Below are 14,126 nucleotides of genomic sequence, written 5' to 3' on the forward strand. Positions count from 1 at the left end.
AAAGGGACCCCTGACTGTTAGGTCCAGTCATGACCGACTCTGGGGTTGCGACACTCATCTCGCTTTACTGGCCAAGGGAGCCGGTGTACAGCTTCCGGGTCATGAGACCAGCATGACTAAGCCACTTCTGGCGAACCAGAGCAGCGCACGGAAACACCATTTACCTTCCCGCCGGAGCGGTACCTATTGATCTACTTGCACGTTGACGTGCTTTCGAACTGCTAGGTTGGCAGGAACTGGGACCGAGCAACGGGAGCTCACCCCATCGCGGGGATTCGAACCACCGACCTTCTGATCGGCAAGTCCTAGGCTCTGTGGTTTAACCCATAGCGCCACCCGCGTCCTTCTCCCCATTTAGGATCCTACAAAACATAGCTACCAAGGCTAGTAGCCCTTGATAGCTGCCCCCCTCCTCCCTGTATTCATCCAACACTCTTTTAAAACCCTCCAAGTCGGTGGTCATCGATCTGAATCTGCTGAGCAGGGTCATCCAGAGATTTGGAGTGCGTTGTCATCAATTCGCTGATGACACACAGCTCTTATTTCGCCTTTACATCAGAAAGTGCAGCGGGGAATGTGCTGGTTTGGTGTCTTATTCCGGTAATAGACTGGACAAGAGCCTTGAGCCCTAATCTCCAGAGCAGGAGTAAACAAGCAGGCTCCCTCTTTCCATGTGATAGCCTTTGAGATATTTGAAGATAGCTCACATATCTCCTCTCAGTCTCCCCTCTTCCAGGCCAGACATACCCTGCTCCTTCAACCTTTCCTCATAAGGCTTGGTTTCCATACCCTTGATCATTTTGGTCGCCCTGCTCTGCACATGTTCCAGCTTGTCAACATCCTTCTTAAACTGTGGCGCCTAGAACTGGACACAGGATTCCAGGTGTGGCCTGACCAAGGCAGGATAGAGTGGGACTATTACTTCCCTTGATCTAGACAGCATACCTCTGTTGATGCAGATTAGAATAGCGTTAGCTTTTTTTGCTGCTGCATCACACTGTGGACTCATGGTGAGCTTGTGGGTCCATCAAGACCCCTAGATCCTTTTTGCATGTACTGCTGGCAATCCCCCATCCTATACAGTGGTACCTCGGATTACAGGTGCTTCAGGTTACAGATGCTTCAGGTTACAGACTCTGCTAACCCAGAAATAGTACCTCGGGTTAAGAACTTTGCTTCAGGATGAGAACAGAAATTGGACGGTGGCAGTGTGGCGGCAGCTGGAGGCCCCATTAGCTAAAGTGGTGTCTCAGGTTAAGAACAGTTTCAGGTTAAGAACGGATCTCCAGAACGAATTAAGTACATAGCCAGAGGTGCCACTGTATTTGTGCATCTGGTTCTTCCTGCCTAAGTGAAGAACCTTACTTTTGTTGATCAGAAGGTCGGCGGTTCAAATCCCTGCGACGGGGTGAGCTCCCGTTGCTCAGTCCCTGCTCCTGCCAACCTAGCAGTTCGAAAGCACGTCAAAGTGCAAGTAGATAAATAGGTACCGCTCCGGCGGGAAGGTAAACGGTGTTTCCGTGCGCTGCTCTGGTTCGCCAGAAGCGGCTTAGTCCTGCTGGCCACATGACCCAGAAGCTGTACGCCGGCTCCCTCGGCCAATAAAGCGAGATGAGTGCCGCAACCCCATAGTCAGCCATGACTGGACCTAATGGTCAGGGGTCCCTTTACCTTTTACCACTGTACTGCTGGCAAGCCAGGTGTCCCCCATCCTATATTTGTGCATTTGCCCTTATTGAAATTCATTTTGTTAGCTTGCTTTCACCCAGTTCTCCAATCCGTTAAGGTCATTTTGAATCCTGATTCTGTATTCTGCAACATTAGCTACCCCTCTCAGTTTGGCATCATCTGCAAATTTGATGAGCACCCCCTCTATTCCTTCATCCAAGTCTTTTATGAAGACATTAAACAACAACGGGCCCAGGACAGACCCCTGTGGCACCCCACTTGCCAACTTTCCCCCAGGATGACGAGGAACCATGAATGCAGCCGTTCTCAACCTGTAGATCCCCAGATGTCGTTGGACTACAACTCCCATCATCCCTGAGCTCTGGCCTTGCTAGCTAGGGATGATGGGAGTTGTAGTCCAACAACATCTGGGGACCCACAGCTTGAGAACCGCTGCATTAATCTTTGGGTTCGGTCAGTCAACCAGCTACAAATCCACCTAACAGCCACCTCGTTCAACCCACATTTTACCAGCTTCCTCGTGAGAATATCACGGGGGACTTTGTCAAAAACCACATTGAAATCTATATATTGTATACTACACGCCCTGTGTTCATATTTAAATCAGTCCTATAACCAAAACCATGAGAACTGGAAACTTAACTGTTATATTTAAGGGATAAGGCGTAGTTCCTAGCAGCAGATCTCAAACACGCTCTGGGTAGGGCTGGGAGGCGAGGCAAGAGAAAACCCAGGACAGGAATAAAGTTCTTTGATGTGAACACATCCGTGTCTTTTTATTCTCCGTTCCGGTTGTTGATGTAAGGAAAGGCCAGCGCTTGTGTGAGAGACACACCCCAGAGAGTTAAGGATAAATTACAGGGCTTGCTCACCCTGCCAGAATCGTAAGGTTTAAAACGAAAACAAGAGTTGGGTAAGGGCTTTTGTTTGTTTCTGCTCCGGCTGAACCCTTAGGAAAAGCTCCTTGCAGTTTCATCAGTAATTTGGTTTCCCCCCTATAGAATCATGAGGACTAGGAACAACCCCTTTTCTTAAACCCTGCATTTGCTCCTTAAATAAACATCAGGGTTTGAGCAATAAAGCTAGGCCTGCCGCTTCTGTCTATTTGCAAACGGCTGTGTGTCTTTGCATCCTTATCCAACACAGCGGAGCCACAGGAAGCAGGTGCTCTAACACAGAGCCACAGCCTCTCTCTTAAAGTAAGGTGCTAGTCCTCATGGTTCCTGAATACAGGGCTGCTCTAGAAAGCCTTATCTAGGTCTTATACTTAGTCAGGCAAATGGTCTGCCTAGCTTCATACTGTATTGCCTACACTGGTTTCCTCTGTGGGGTTTCAGTCAGGGATCTTTCTATAAAGCACATTTAAAGAGCACACACACAAATCCAAGAAAAAGAATTGTAGTTTGTTAAGCGTGCTGAGAATTGTAGCTCTGTCAAGAGGTAAACTATAGTTCCCAGGATCTTTGGTGTGTGCATTAAATGTGCTTTAAATGTGTGTACGCAGCTTATTCTTCCTAAATCCAAGAAATATTACAGAAACCAAAGATCTGGCTTTATACCGGTGTGAAATTCAGCCGTCTATACTTCTCTGAACCCCTCGCTGACACACACAACCTGTCCTGTTGTTGTTGTTTAGTCGTTTAGTGGTGTCCAACTCTTTGTGACCCCCTGGACCAGAGCACACCAGGCACTCCTGTCTTCCACTGCCTCCCACAGTTTGGTCAAACTCATGCTGGTAGCTTCGAGAACACTGTCCCACCATCTCGTCCTCTGTCGTCCCCTTCTCCTTGTACCCTCCATCTTTCCCAACATCAGGGTCTTTTCCAGGGAGTCTTCTCTTCTCATGAGGTGGCCAAAGTCTTGGAGACTCAGCTTCAGAATCTGTCCTTCCAGTGAGCACTCAGGGCTGATTTCCTTCAGAATGGAGAGGTTGGATCTTCTTGCAGTCCTTGGGACTCTCCAGAGTCTCCTCCAGCACCATAATTCAAAAGCATCCATTCTTCGGCGATCAGCCTTCTTTATGGTCCAGCTCTCACTTCCATACATCACTACTGGGAAAACCAGAGCTTGAACTATACGGACCTTTGTTGGCAAGGTGATGTCCTGTCCAGCACCCCCTTATTTTATCCCAAGCCCCTTGACTCCTCAACTCTGCTTCAAAAGATATCTTTGCCTCTGTGCCATCTTTGATATTCCTCCCTTCCTAAAACTGCTTCTGGCCACAGAAATACTAATTTCCCGCCTGTCAACTCTCTGCAATTCCATCCGTTTTTCTGCATTCCGCAACTGCCCTTTGGAGGCAGCTGAACATTCTGTGTCATCAGAGAAGGTCAACCAATAGGGAAAGTGTTTGCAGACAATGGCATTAAAAAAAAAAAAAAGCAGTTGCACACACATGACACATAATGAAGAGCAACTCTGTTCTTGGAACTTGTATCCTGGAAGTCATCAGGAAGTCCTGTCCACCCTCAAGGCAATGGTAATGCCAATGACATTTTGGAACAATACAAAGAACAAAACAAATTTAAATACGTCCTGCACAGGTCAGGAATTTTAATTAGGTGAGGCCAACAAGGAACTTGAGCGGTGTGTACACAAAACACATCCCTCCCACCCTGAGCATCCTGGGAACTGCAGTTCACCCTTCACTGATCTGCAAGTTCGCAGCACCCATAAAAAACTACAGTTCCCAACATTATGGGAAGGGTGCTTTAAATATATGGTCCATGCACAGTCACAGAATAAAAAAGGAAACAGGAAGTTTTGGTCAAAAGAAACAGAGGCTGCCATCGTTTGGGGGGCAGAGACACCACGTGACAGGCAGAAATTCTGCAGGTGCAGCTTATGTCCTTCACTGCAGTTCTGTGCTAAGGGGGAAAGCTTTACCTGGGAGTTTTCTGCTGGACAGGCAGCTACTGAATATTATCCTGAAAGAGCATTAAAGATAGCAAGCTCCCCTCTCAATATGTATTACATCTGATCAGACAGAGAGATAGAGAAATATTGTTATATTCATGTTATTGTAAGTTGCTTTGTGCTTTTAAAAACTGGAAATGGAGAGAGAATTTCTTTTTTTTAAAGGAGGACATTGAAGAAGGAGAAAACCTGCATTTGCTGGATCCATTCCCTTCGGTATCAGTTTTATAGTTTTGCTTTTCATCTTTTAATTTTCATCTGTTATCTGTTGCTATGCTTGTTCTCTCTCTTATATGCATTATATTCATTTTCATTAAAAATGAAACAGAAAAGCTATACCAAAAAGATAAATAAATTCCTTTCAGCGCTTCCGCCTGCAAGTCTTCACACCAAATAGTCTGTAGCCTGCAAATTTTTGTTGGATATGCATGACGTATTTCCTATCTAAATTTGACTGCCTCCTCCAGGTGATTTGAATATACTTCTCCATCAACATGCAAATGTATTTTCTTTTCAAAAAACACAAGTGGTTTCTTTCAAATGAATCAGACCCTGAGTTCAAATTACGCCCCTTCTGCTGTGCCAGCTTCTTGAGATCTGGCTGAGTTACCAGAATTCAAGATGAGCCCATCCATATGCCTTTTCCTTGAGAGGGCGTCTCTGCTTATCACATCGTCGTGTCAGCAGACGCGTCCTTAAATACCTTGAAAACATATTGAGGTTTTGTCCAAATGCTAATTTGTTTAATTGATTAAATGAGTCAAATTACAGAGGATTAATCACACGTACAGACTTCTTTTTTAATCAAGCTGCTGAAAATATGTCAAGCACACATCAGTGAATATTCAACACCAAAGCAGGTGTATCACTCTCTGACACACACACACCCAGAACGAGGGTTTATTGGGGTGCAAGGCCACCCCATCCAATAGCCTGCGTGCCCCTCAATAACAGATAACCGTGCAATCGCTACCACCACATCTTAAGTCCTGAAATAACTCATTTCCATTATTTATTGCATTAATATCGCAAGGTTTTTCTCACAACAACCTTGTGAGGTAGGCTAGGCTGAGAGGCCGTGACTGGGCCATCGAAGCTCCACGGCCGACTGGAGATTTGAACCCGAGTCTCTCCCTAGTCCGGCACTCTAACCACTGCACAACCGCTGCCTCTGAAGGGCTGCAGGTTCCCCCCCTCCTGCCTTACCAAGTCAAATTGCTTCAAGAAAAGGCATCCGTTTAGCGAAGAATTGGAAGAAACAAGATTTACCAACTATCAAAGAATGGCAGATGAAGATGATGGACTAGATGGAACATGCCGAACTGACCGGGAGACTCCGAGACCAGAGAGAAGAGACAGTGGAAGAAGATTGGAAGAAGTTTAAAGAATATTTGAAAAAAATATGTTAATATTTAAATCTTAGAATAGCTTTGGAAGTGGATATAGGCTGTAGGGTTAGAAGTAGAAGACAGGGTATTTTAAAACAGTATTATTTGTAAGTATAAAATGTGAAGTTATTTTAAGTGTGATAAAAAAAAGATGGTTAGAAATTATGATATATGTAAACTGCTAAAGATGAAGTAAAATGAAAATCAGATAGGTGGGACTTGGGGAAGCCCACTTAACAATATTTAGGGGGGAAAGGATATGACAAGAATTTGTTTGTATTGTTTGTCTTTTCTGTTTGTGTTTTTTATTTGTGTTATAAAATGAATATACTTTTTTGAGAAAATAAAAAAGAGCAGGCATCTGTTTTCTGCCGATCGCAGCGTGGCTCGCTTTCTCGAGTCATCGGGAGCTTTTAAAGCAGTCGGACAAGGCGCAGGTCCTGGTCCAACACTCTGACCAGCACATCTCACGGACTCAAGACTCATCGGCGCATTAAACGGAGCACAGGCTGCTTCCAGCTGTGGGCCAGCACTTGTGGGAAAGGCTGCGTATGCTTGTGGGAAAGAGTGAACACGTTTGTCGTTGAACCTTAGAGGTGAGCAGCTACATGGCTGCACAGCTTGTGTATGGTGGTACCTCGGGTTAAGAACTTAATTCGTTCCGGAGGTCCATTCTTAACCTGAAACTGTTCTTAACCTGAAGCACCACTTTAGCTAATGGGGCCTCCTGCTGCAGCTGCGCCGCCGGAGCACGATTTCTGTTCTTATCCTGAAGCAAAGTTCTTAACCTGAAGCACTATTTCTGGGTTAGCGGAGTCTGTAACCTGAAGCGTATGTAACCTGAAGCGTATGTAACCCGAGGTACCACTGTACTTGTCAAATGCAGCATGTAAACACTTGTTGCAGGAGAAGGACTTAGTGGGTGAGCTTCTACCTTGGGTGCAGAAGGTTCTGGGTTCAATTCCTGGCATCTCCTGGTAGGGTTGGGAAACAGCTTCCCATCTTCTTCCTATCTTTAAATCAGCCCCATATTTTGAACGCTGAGGACTGGAATCTTAATTTCTTTTTAAGGAAAAGACTGCAGCTTAAATGGGCAGGGCAGCTGCCCTGCATGCAGAAGATTTTTGGTTCAGTCCCAGGCATCTCCAGGTACAGCTGGGAATGTTCCCTGCCTGAAACCCCTGGAGAAACCCTGCCAGTCAGTGTAGACAATATTGAGTTAAATGAACCCCTGGTCTAACTTGATTGGAGTCAGCAGCTCCCAATGTTCCTACGAGAGCCTTCTCTGAGAGAAAGATATAAAATGAAGAGACATACCGTATTTTTCGCTCTATAACACGCACCCGACCATAACACGCACATAGTTTTTAGAGGAGGAAAACAAGAAAAAAAATATTCTAAACGAAACAGTGGATGTATGATTTTTGTGGTTCATTCTGCGGCCACAGACATGTGATCTGACGGTGAGTTTGGGGTAGCCCAATGCAAAAATCCTGAGGATCCATGTGGATCCATGCTTTGTAACCACGTTTTTGCACCATTGTGGCCCCAAGCAACAGTGGGTGCGTGATTTTTTTGGTGCAAACTGTGGCCATGGATCCTCTGCTCACGACTGCAGCAGATCCCCCCGCCATCCATAGGCATTCGCTCCATAACACGCACAGACATTTCCCCTTACTTTCTAGGAGGAAAAAAGTGAGTGTTATGGTGCAAAAAATACGGTATTTTTCTCTCCAACCAAAGCACTCACCACACCAACAGCCAGATAAACCCCCTTTCTGAGGCGGGAACACCTCCAGGGACTCCCCGCAGGAAGACCACGCCTGGCTGGGGAGGCTCTATCTGGCCTCATCCTCACAGACGTCGGAGAAACATTTATCCCACTTCAGGGATGGCGTCTAGACGGGAGCGGATTTTGCCCAAGGGGTCAGCCGTGAGCTTCCTTGGCCCCAAATCGCTTGACGGATCTCCATCTAGTGCAATTTTGCTTCCCAGTGTCGCCTGCACACCATATCTTTAAAGCACTGCCCCCCCCACAAAAAGAACCCAGTATACTGTAATTTACAGAACTACAGTTCCCAGCATGTCCAACAACCTACTTTTAACACCCCCCTCCAATAACCTGAGAACTATAGTTTACTTTCCCAGAGCGACAATTCTCATCATCCATGACAAATAACTTTTATCACCCCCCCCCAAGAATCCTGAAAAATGCAGTTCACCCCTCGCAGCGCTACATTTCCCAGCACCCCTGACATTGAAAGCAGCCATTCACCCCAATAACCTGAGAACTGCCATTTACCCCTTTTAAAAAAGCTACAGCTCCCAGCACCCCGACAAACTACATTTAAAACACACCTACCCCTCCAGAATCCTGGAAACTTTAGTTCGCCCCTCACAGAGCTACAATTCCTAGCACCCTCGACAAACGACAATTCCCATATTTTTTGTGGGGATCGAATGCATTTTCCAAAACGTTGCCAATCCAGTTCATCCATCCCCTTCTGCCGCTCCTGGGCCAAATTTGGCACAAGGTCCGCCAGTTGCCGACCCAGGTCACCAAGCAGACTCTGCGGGAAGCCCCTTCCCCTTCAGAGACTCACCTGGGGGCAGAAGACCCTCCTCTCCTCCTCTGGGCCCCAGAGATGAGGGTGCAGCCAGCTTCTCCCTATCCCTCCGGCCGGCATGGAGAGCCTCCTGGGACGGTTCCAGGAGGCCATGGCGCCTTTTCGGCTCGGAGCATCTGTCGACAACAACCTCTCCTTCTTCTTCTCCTCCTCACCTGCCTGAGCTGAGGAGCCGGTCTGACCTCCAGCTCGGCTGAGAGAGGCGTTCCATCTTTCTCTTGGGCTGCTCCTCCTCCTCCTAATTGTCACATTCCCTCGAAATTACATCATGGAGGCCCGACGATGAAGGAAGTCTTCAAACACATCAGGGAGGCTGCATGAACAGCAACAGAATTAAAGCACATTCTCCCGTGGGAATGTCTTGTTGTTGTTTTTTTTAATTATTCATTTTTCTTTTTCATTCATTACATACATCTCAAATTCTTAACATTTACTATATATTCCTCCTTCTCTCCCCTCCAAGATTTCCCCAAACTTCGGCTTCTGGTTTGTTTCTGCTTTCACCCACTTTGCTATCTCTCAACAAAAAAGGTTAATAATAATAATAATAATAATAATAATAATAATAATTTATTATTTATACCCCGCCCATCTGACTGGGTTTCCCCAGCCACTCTGCGCGGCTTCCAACAAAACACTAAAATACAATAACCTATTAAACATTAAAAGCTTCCCTAAACAGGGCTTCTTCTAAACGTTTGGTAGTTATTTTTCTCTTTGACATCTGGTGGGAGGGCGTTCCACAGGGCGGGTGCCACCACTGAGAAGGACCTCTGCCTGGTTCCCTGTAACTTGGCTTCTCGCAGGGAGGGAACCGCCAGAAGGCCCTTGGAGCTGGACCTCAGTGTCCAGGCTGAACATTGGGGGTGGAGACACTCCTTCAGGTATACTGGACATAACATCAAACCTAAAAACATAGAAATAAAAGTAAATACACCATCCTATTTCACCATCTTCTAAGCATTTTCTGATGTTGATAATGTGGATGTTTATTTAAATCCTGCCATCAAGTCTATTGACTTTCTTTGTTTCTGCAAACATAATATGAAAGGTTCCCAATCTTTTCCAAAGTCTCTGTTGTCTTTTTCTCTTAGTCTATCTGTCATTTTTGCATAGTTCATCAACTTCTCTTGCCGTTGTTCTTTAGTTGGTATTTCTCCAGTCTTCCAGTTTTGTGCAATCAATGTGCTGTTTTTTAAGGGTGCTGGGAACTGTAGATCTGCCCAGGGGGAAACTACGGTTCCCAGGATTAAGAACAGAAGGAAAGCCTGCCGATTCGGGCCAAAGGGGGCCCAACCAGTTCAGCTTCTGATTCTCACCTTGGCCAACCAGAGGCCTGTGGGGAACCAGCAGGATTCGAACTCTTTCTCCTCCTATGGTTTCCAGCGACTGGTATTCAGACGCACTGCTGCCTCTGACTGTGGAGGTTCTGGTAACCTCCGTTAATTACAGTAATACATCCAATCCTCTTTTAAAGGTAAAGGGACCCCTGACCATTAGGTCCAGTTGTGGCCGACTCTGGGGTTGCGGCGCTCATCTCGCTTTACTGGCCGAGGGAGCCGGCATACAGCTTCCGGGTCCTGTGGCCAGCAGGACTAAGCCACTTCTGGCGAACCAGAGCAGCGCACGGAAACGCCGTTTACCTTCCCGCCAGAGGGGTACCTATTTATCTACTTGCACTTTTGACGTGCTTTTGAACTGCTAGGTTGGCAGGAGCAGGGACCAAGCAACGGGAGCTCACCCCGTTGTGGGGATTCAAACCACCGACCTTCTGATCGGCAAGTCCTAGGCTCTGTGGTTTAACCCACAGTGCCACCCGCGTCCCTAGATATATAATAAATGTTCATAAGTGTACCAACCAAGCAAGTACATAGATCAGCAGAGGAAGACCGACCTGAAACCATTCTTGATTCCCAAGCTGACCAAATGTTTTCTCTGCAAGGAGGGAGGGGGGTCAGGGAGCCTTCCCACTGTCTCAGGAATTGAGTAATCAGCATTTTAATGGGTGACAGACTATCAGGAAAGGCAATCAGGAAAGGCAGATAACCTGGCAGACAGGAAAAATGCGTTCAGATTTCTGCTGTAGACCGCCTTTTCTGTGATGTAGGTATGTGGGGTGGTGGTCTTGGGTTACACCCCTTCTGTGATGTATGTATGATGTGTGGAGGGGTGGTCTTGAGCTCCAGGGCAGGGAATTTAAAATGTCTAGACGTTGTTCGAGGTCCTCCTCCTTTCCTGCGGGTGAGGGGAGCACCCTGTTGCAACAGATCAATAAAGATCAGCCTTACTAGCTGCTTTGCTTCTCAGTATTCTCTGCTTGGCCTCTGTTATTTTCTCCTACCAATAGGGAACCCACATAAGGACTCTATATGGGCTCTTGGATACCCCATAAGGGGAAAAGGGCAGATTTTGTTTACAACATTCCTTCCTTGGATGTTTTTAAGCAAAGGTTGGACGGCCGTCTGTCATGGATGCTTTTGCTGAGATTTCTGCATTGCAGGGGGTTGGACTGGATGACCCCTGGGACCCCTTCTGACTAAGATTCTATTATTCTATCCTTATGCAAGACAGCTTGCTCTTAAAAATACAGAAGATCAGCCACCAGATGAAGCAGAAGGGCGGGCAGGAAAGATGTGCACAACTCCCTGGAACCTTCTACCTGGAAAGGTAGGCAATGTTCTCTGATTGGCAGCTCCTCCTAAGGAAACACAGCGAAATTTGAGCGAAGGGCACCTGCAAAAGTTGCACAGTGGAATTGGAAGTGAACTTTGTCCTGACCAGCTGGGCAAACAAGAGCAGCGCCCAGCCCAGCCCACAGTTTGCCACTTACCCCAGCAGCTGATAACTGGGGCCAGTTAGGCAGATTTTAGATATCTGAGATGTAGCAAAGCCGCTTTCCTTCTCCTGCCTGCTCCTGAGGGAAGGAGCTTCTGGGGTGCAAAGGATCTGCGAAATTGGTAGATTGCCAGCAGGCTGCCGAGTCTTTCTCAGTAGACCAGAAAGCATTTCTTGACTCTCCTCTAACTGTAAGCAAGCTCTGAGCCTCGGTGTTCCACAGATGTAAAATGGGCCTGCGTGCTGCTGCCACTGCTGCACCACATTGCTTTTTCCTCCTCCCTCCCAATCGCTTTTCCTTTTGTGCTGTGTCTGTCTTATTCCTTCATGCTTCCAAGCTGACTTGGAAGGCTTTTCCAGCAGTGAACAGCGGGTTAAAAAATGGTTTGAATGGATGAATAAAAATATTCATTCTGGCCTGGTGTGAATCTCTCTCTCTCCCTCCCCCCCCCCCTCTGTTTTTCACCTAGAAATATGAGTGGTTGTGAATGAGAACCTAAAGCATGGGTAGGCCTGGGAGCCGGATCCGCCTCAATCGCCTTGTAAATCCAGCCCACAGACGGTCTGGGAATCAGCGTGTTTTCACGTGTCTAAAATGTGTCATTTTATTTAAAATGCATCTCTGGGTTATTTGTGGGGCATAGGAATTCGTTCATTTCCCCCCCCAAAATATAGTCCGGCCCCCCACAAGATCTGAGGGACAGTGGACTGGCCCTCTGCTGGAAAAGTTTGCTGACCCCTGATCTAAAGCTACGTGGAACTGTTGCACAGATTAGGGAAGATCAGAGCAAACCTCACTGGCTCCTTCATCCTACGGAGGTTGCCCTTTCCTTATACCCAACACGGTCATGTTTTCCGTCTCGCCGCAGGTATGATGTCACACCTGAGCAGGAGGGAGGCGAGTTCTGCAAACCCAGGCGTCCAATTACAGAGCGATTCCTTTGCCGTCTCAGAGAGGTTCCATCACCGCAGATGGCTGAGCGGATCATTTTTGCCCTGTGAATCACCCGGCAGACACGCAACATCTGGCCAAAGGTGGTGTTTACAGGATCACAACAAGGAGGCCGGAAGACTCGAGGCACAAAGCTCATCTGCTTTCTCTCTCTTTCCGTATCCTGCTTCTGTCTTCTTGCTCTGCCTGCTGTTGTAAACAAAATCTGCCCTTTCTCCCTTATGGGGTATCCAAGAGCCCATATAGAGTCCTTACGTGGGTTCCCTATTGGTAGGAGAAGAAAACAGAGGCCAACCAGAGAATACTGAGAAGCAAAGCAGCTAGTAAGCCTGATCTTTATTGATCTGTTGCAACAGGGTGCTCCCCTCGCACACGGGAAAGGAGGAGGACCCAGAACAAAGGTGTGCCTGCCCTTATTTTAAACTCTCTGCCCCACATACCACCCCGCCATGCATCACATATACATCACAGAAGGGGTGTAACCCAAGACCACCACCCCCACAAACATCATACCTGTTGTTTAGTCGTTTAGTCATGTCTGACTCTTCGTGACCCCCTGGACCAGAGCACGCCAGGCCCTCCTGTCTTCCACTGCCTCCCACAGCTTGGTCAAACTCATGCTGGTAGCTTCGAGAACACTGTCCCACCATCTTGTCCTCTGTCGTCCCCTTCTCCTTCTCCATCTTTCCCAACATCAGGGTCTTTTCCAGGGAGTCTTCTCTTCTCCTGAGGTGGCCAAAGTCTTGGAGCCTCAGCTTCAGGATCTGTCCTTCCAGTGAGCACTCAGGGCTGATTTCCTTCAGAATGGATAAGTTTGATCTTCTTGCAGTCCATGGGACTCTCAAGAGTCTCCTCCAGCACCAGAATTCAAAAGCATCAATTCTTCGGCGATCAGCCTTCTTTATGGTCCAGCTCTCACTTCGGACAAAGACAACATCATACCTACATCACAGAAAAGGCGGTCTACAACAGAAATTTGAGTGTGTTGTTTTTCCTGTCTGCCAGGTTATCTGATAACGCCTTATCTGATTGCCTTTCCTGGTAGTCTGCCCATTCCTCTGAGACGGTGATTACCTAATTCCTGTAAAAAGGAAGGTGTTTTTTTTTCACCTCCTCCCTTCTTGCAGAGAAAACATTTGGTCAGTTTGGGAGTCAAAATGGTTTCAGGACTGTCTTCCTGTGCTGCTTCAGACATGTGGTTTATATATTTATGTATGTGTTTGCTTGGTACATTTATGAACATTTATTATATATATATCTAAGACCTTAAAATTCTTATTACACTGCCAAGCTCTTCTTTCTAGGAGATACCTTTTTCACTCTTTCCTTTCTTCCCTGGGAGGTCACAGGGCACTCTTGCCCAAGGTCCAAACCGGCCCTTTGAAATAAGCCTGAGGCTGCTTCGTTTTTGTATTTCTTTATTATTATTATTATTATTATTATTATTATTAAACAACATAGAATCAAAATTAAAAAGTGGAAACGTGTGTGTGTGTGTTTATTTCTTGTTATATTCCATTTCTGTTTGGTAACGTTATATAATAGGCATTTTCACTGAAAAGCCAATAGAAATAATGTGAAGGCAGAGAAACCTTTACAAAGAAAAGGGAGGAAAATGTTCAATTGTCTATTTTTTTCCATGGCACTTATAGTTTAAAATAAACCATAGATACTTCGCGGGGGTTGGGGGAGGTTGAGGCTATCGGGATCCCATCTCCT

At 46.6% G+C, this 14,126-nt stretch overlaps 1 protein-coding gene across 1 annotated transcript in view; it reads right to left on the reverse strand.

Annotated features, from left to right (window-relative positions):
* The window catches only part of TUFT1 (tuftelin 1), a 153,675-nt gene extending 144,887 nt beyond the window's left edge, over positions 1-8,788 (reverse strand). Inside the window, exon 1 of the mRNA XM_080986049.1 lies at positions 8,597-8,788. Coding sequence (XP_080842175.1) covers positions 8,597-8,713 — 117 coding nt within the window. The 5' untranslated portion in view covers positions 8,714-8,788. The remainder of the gene's footprint in view (positions 1-8,596) is intronic.
* Positions 8,789-14,126: the final 5,338 nt, after the last annotated feature.

The sequence above is a fragment of the Podarcis pityusensis genome, assembly GCF_964106645.2.
Source record: "Podarcis pityusensis genome assembly, chromosome: 16".
Lineage (NCBI taxonomy): Eukaryota > Metazoa > Chordata > Lepidosauria > Squamata > Lacertidae > Podarcis > Podarcis pityusensis.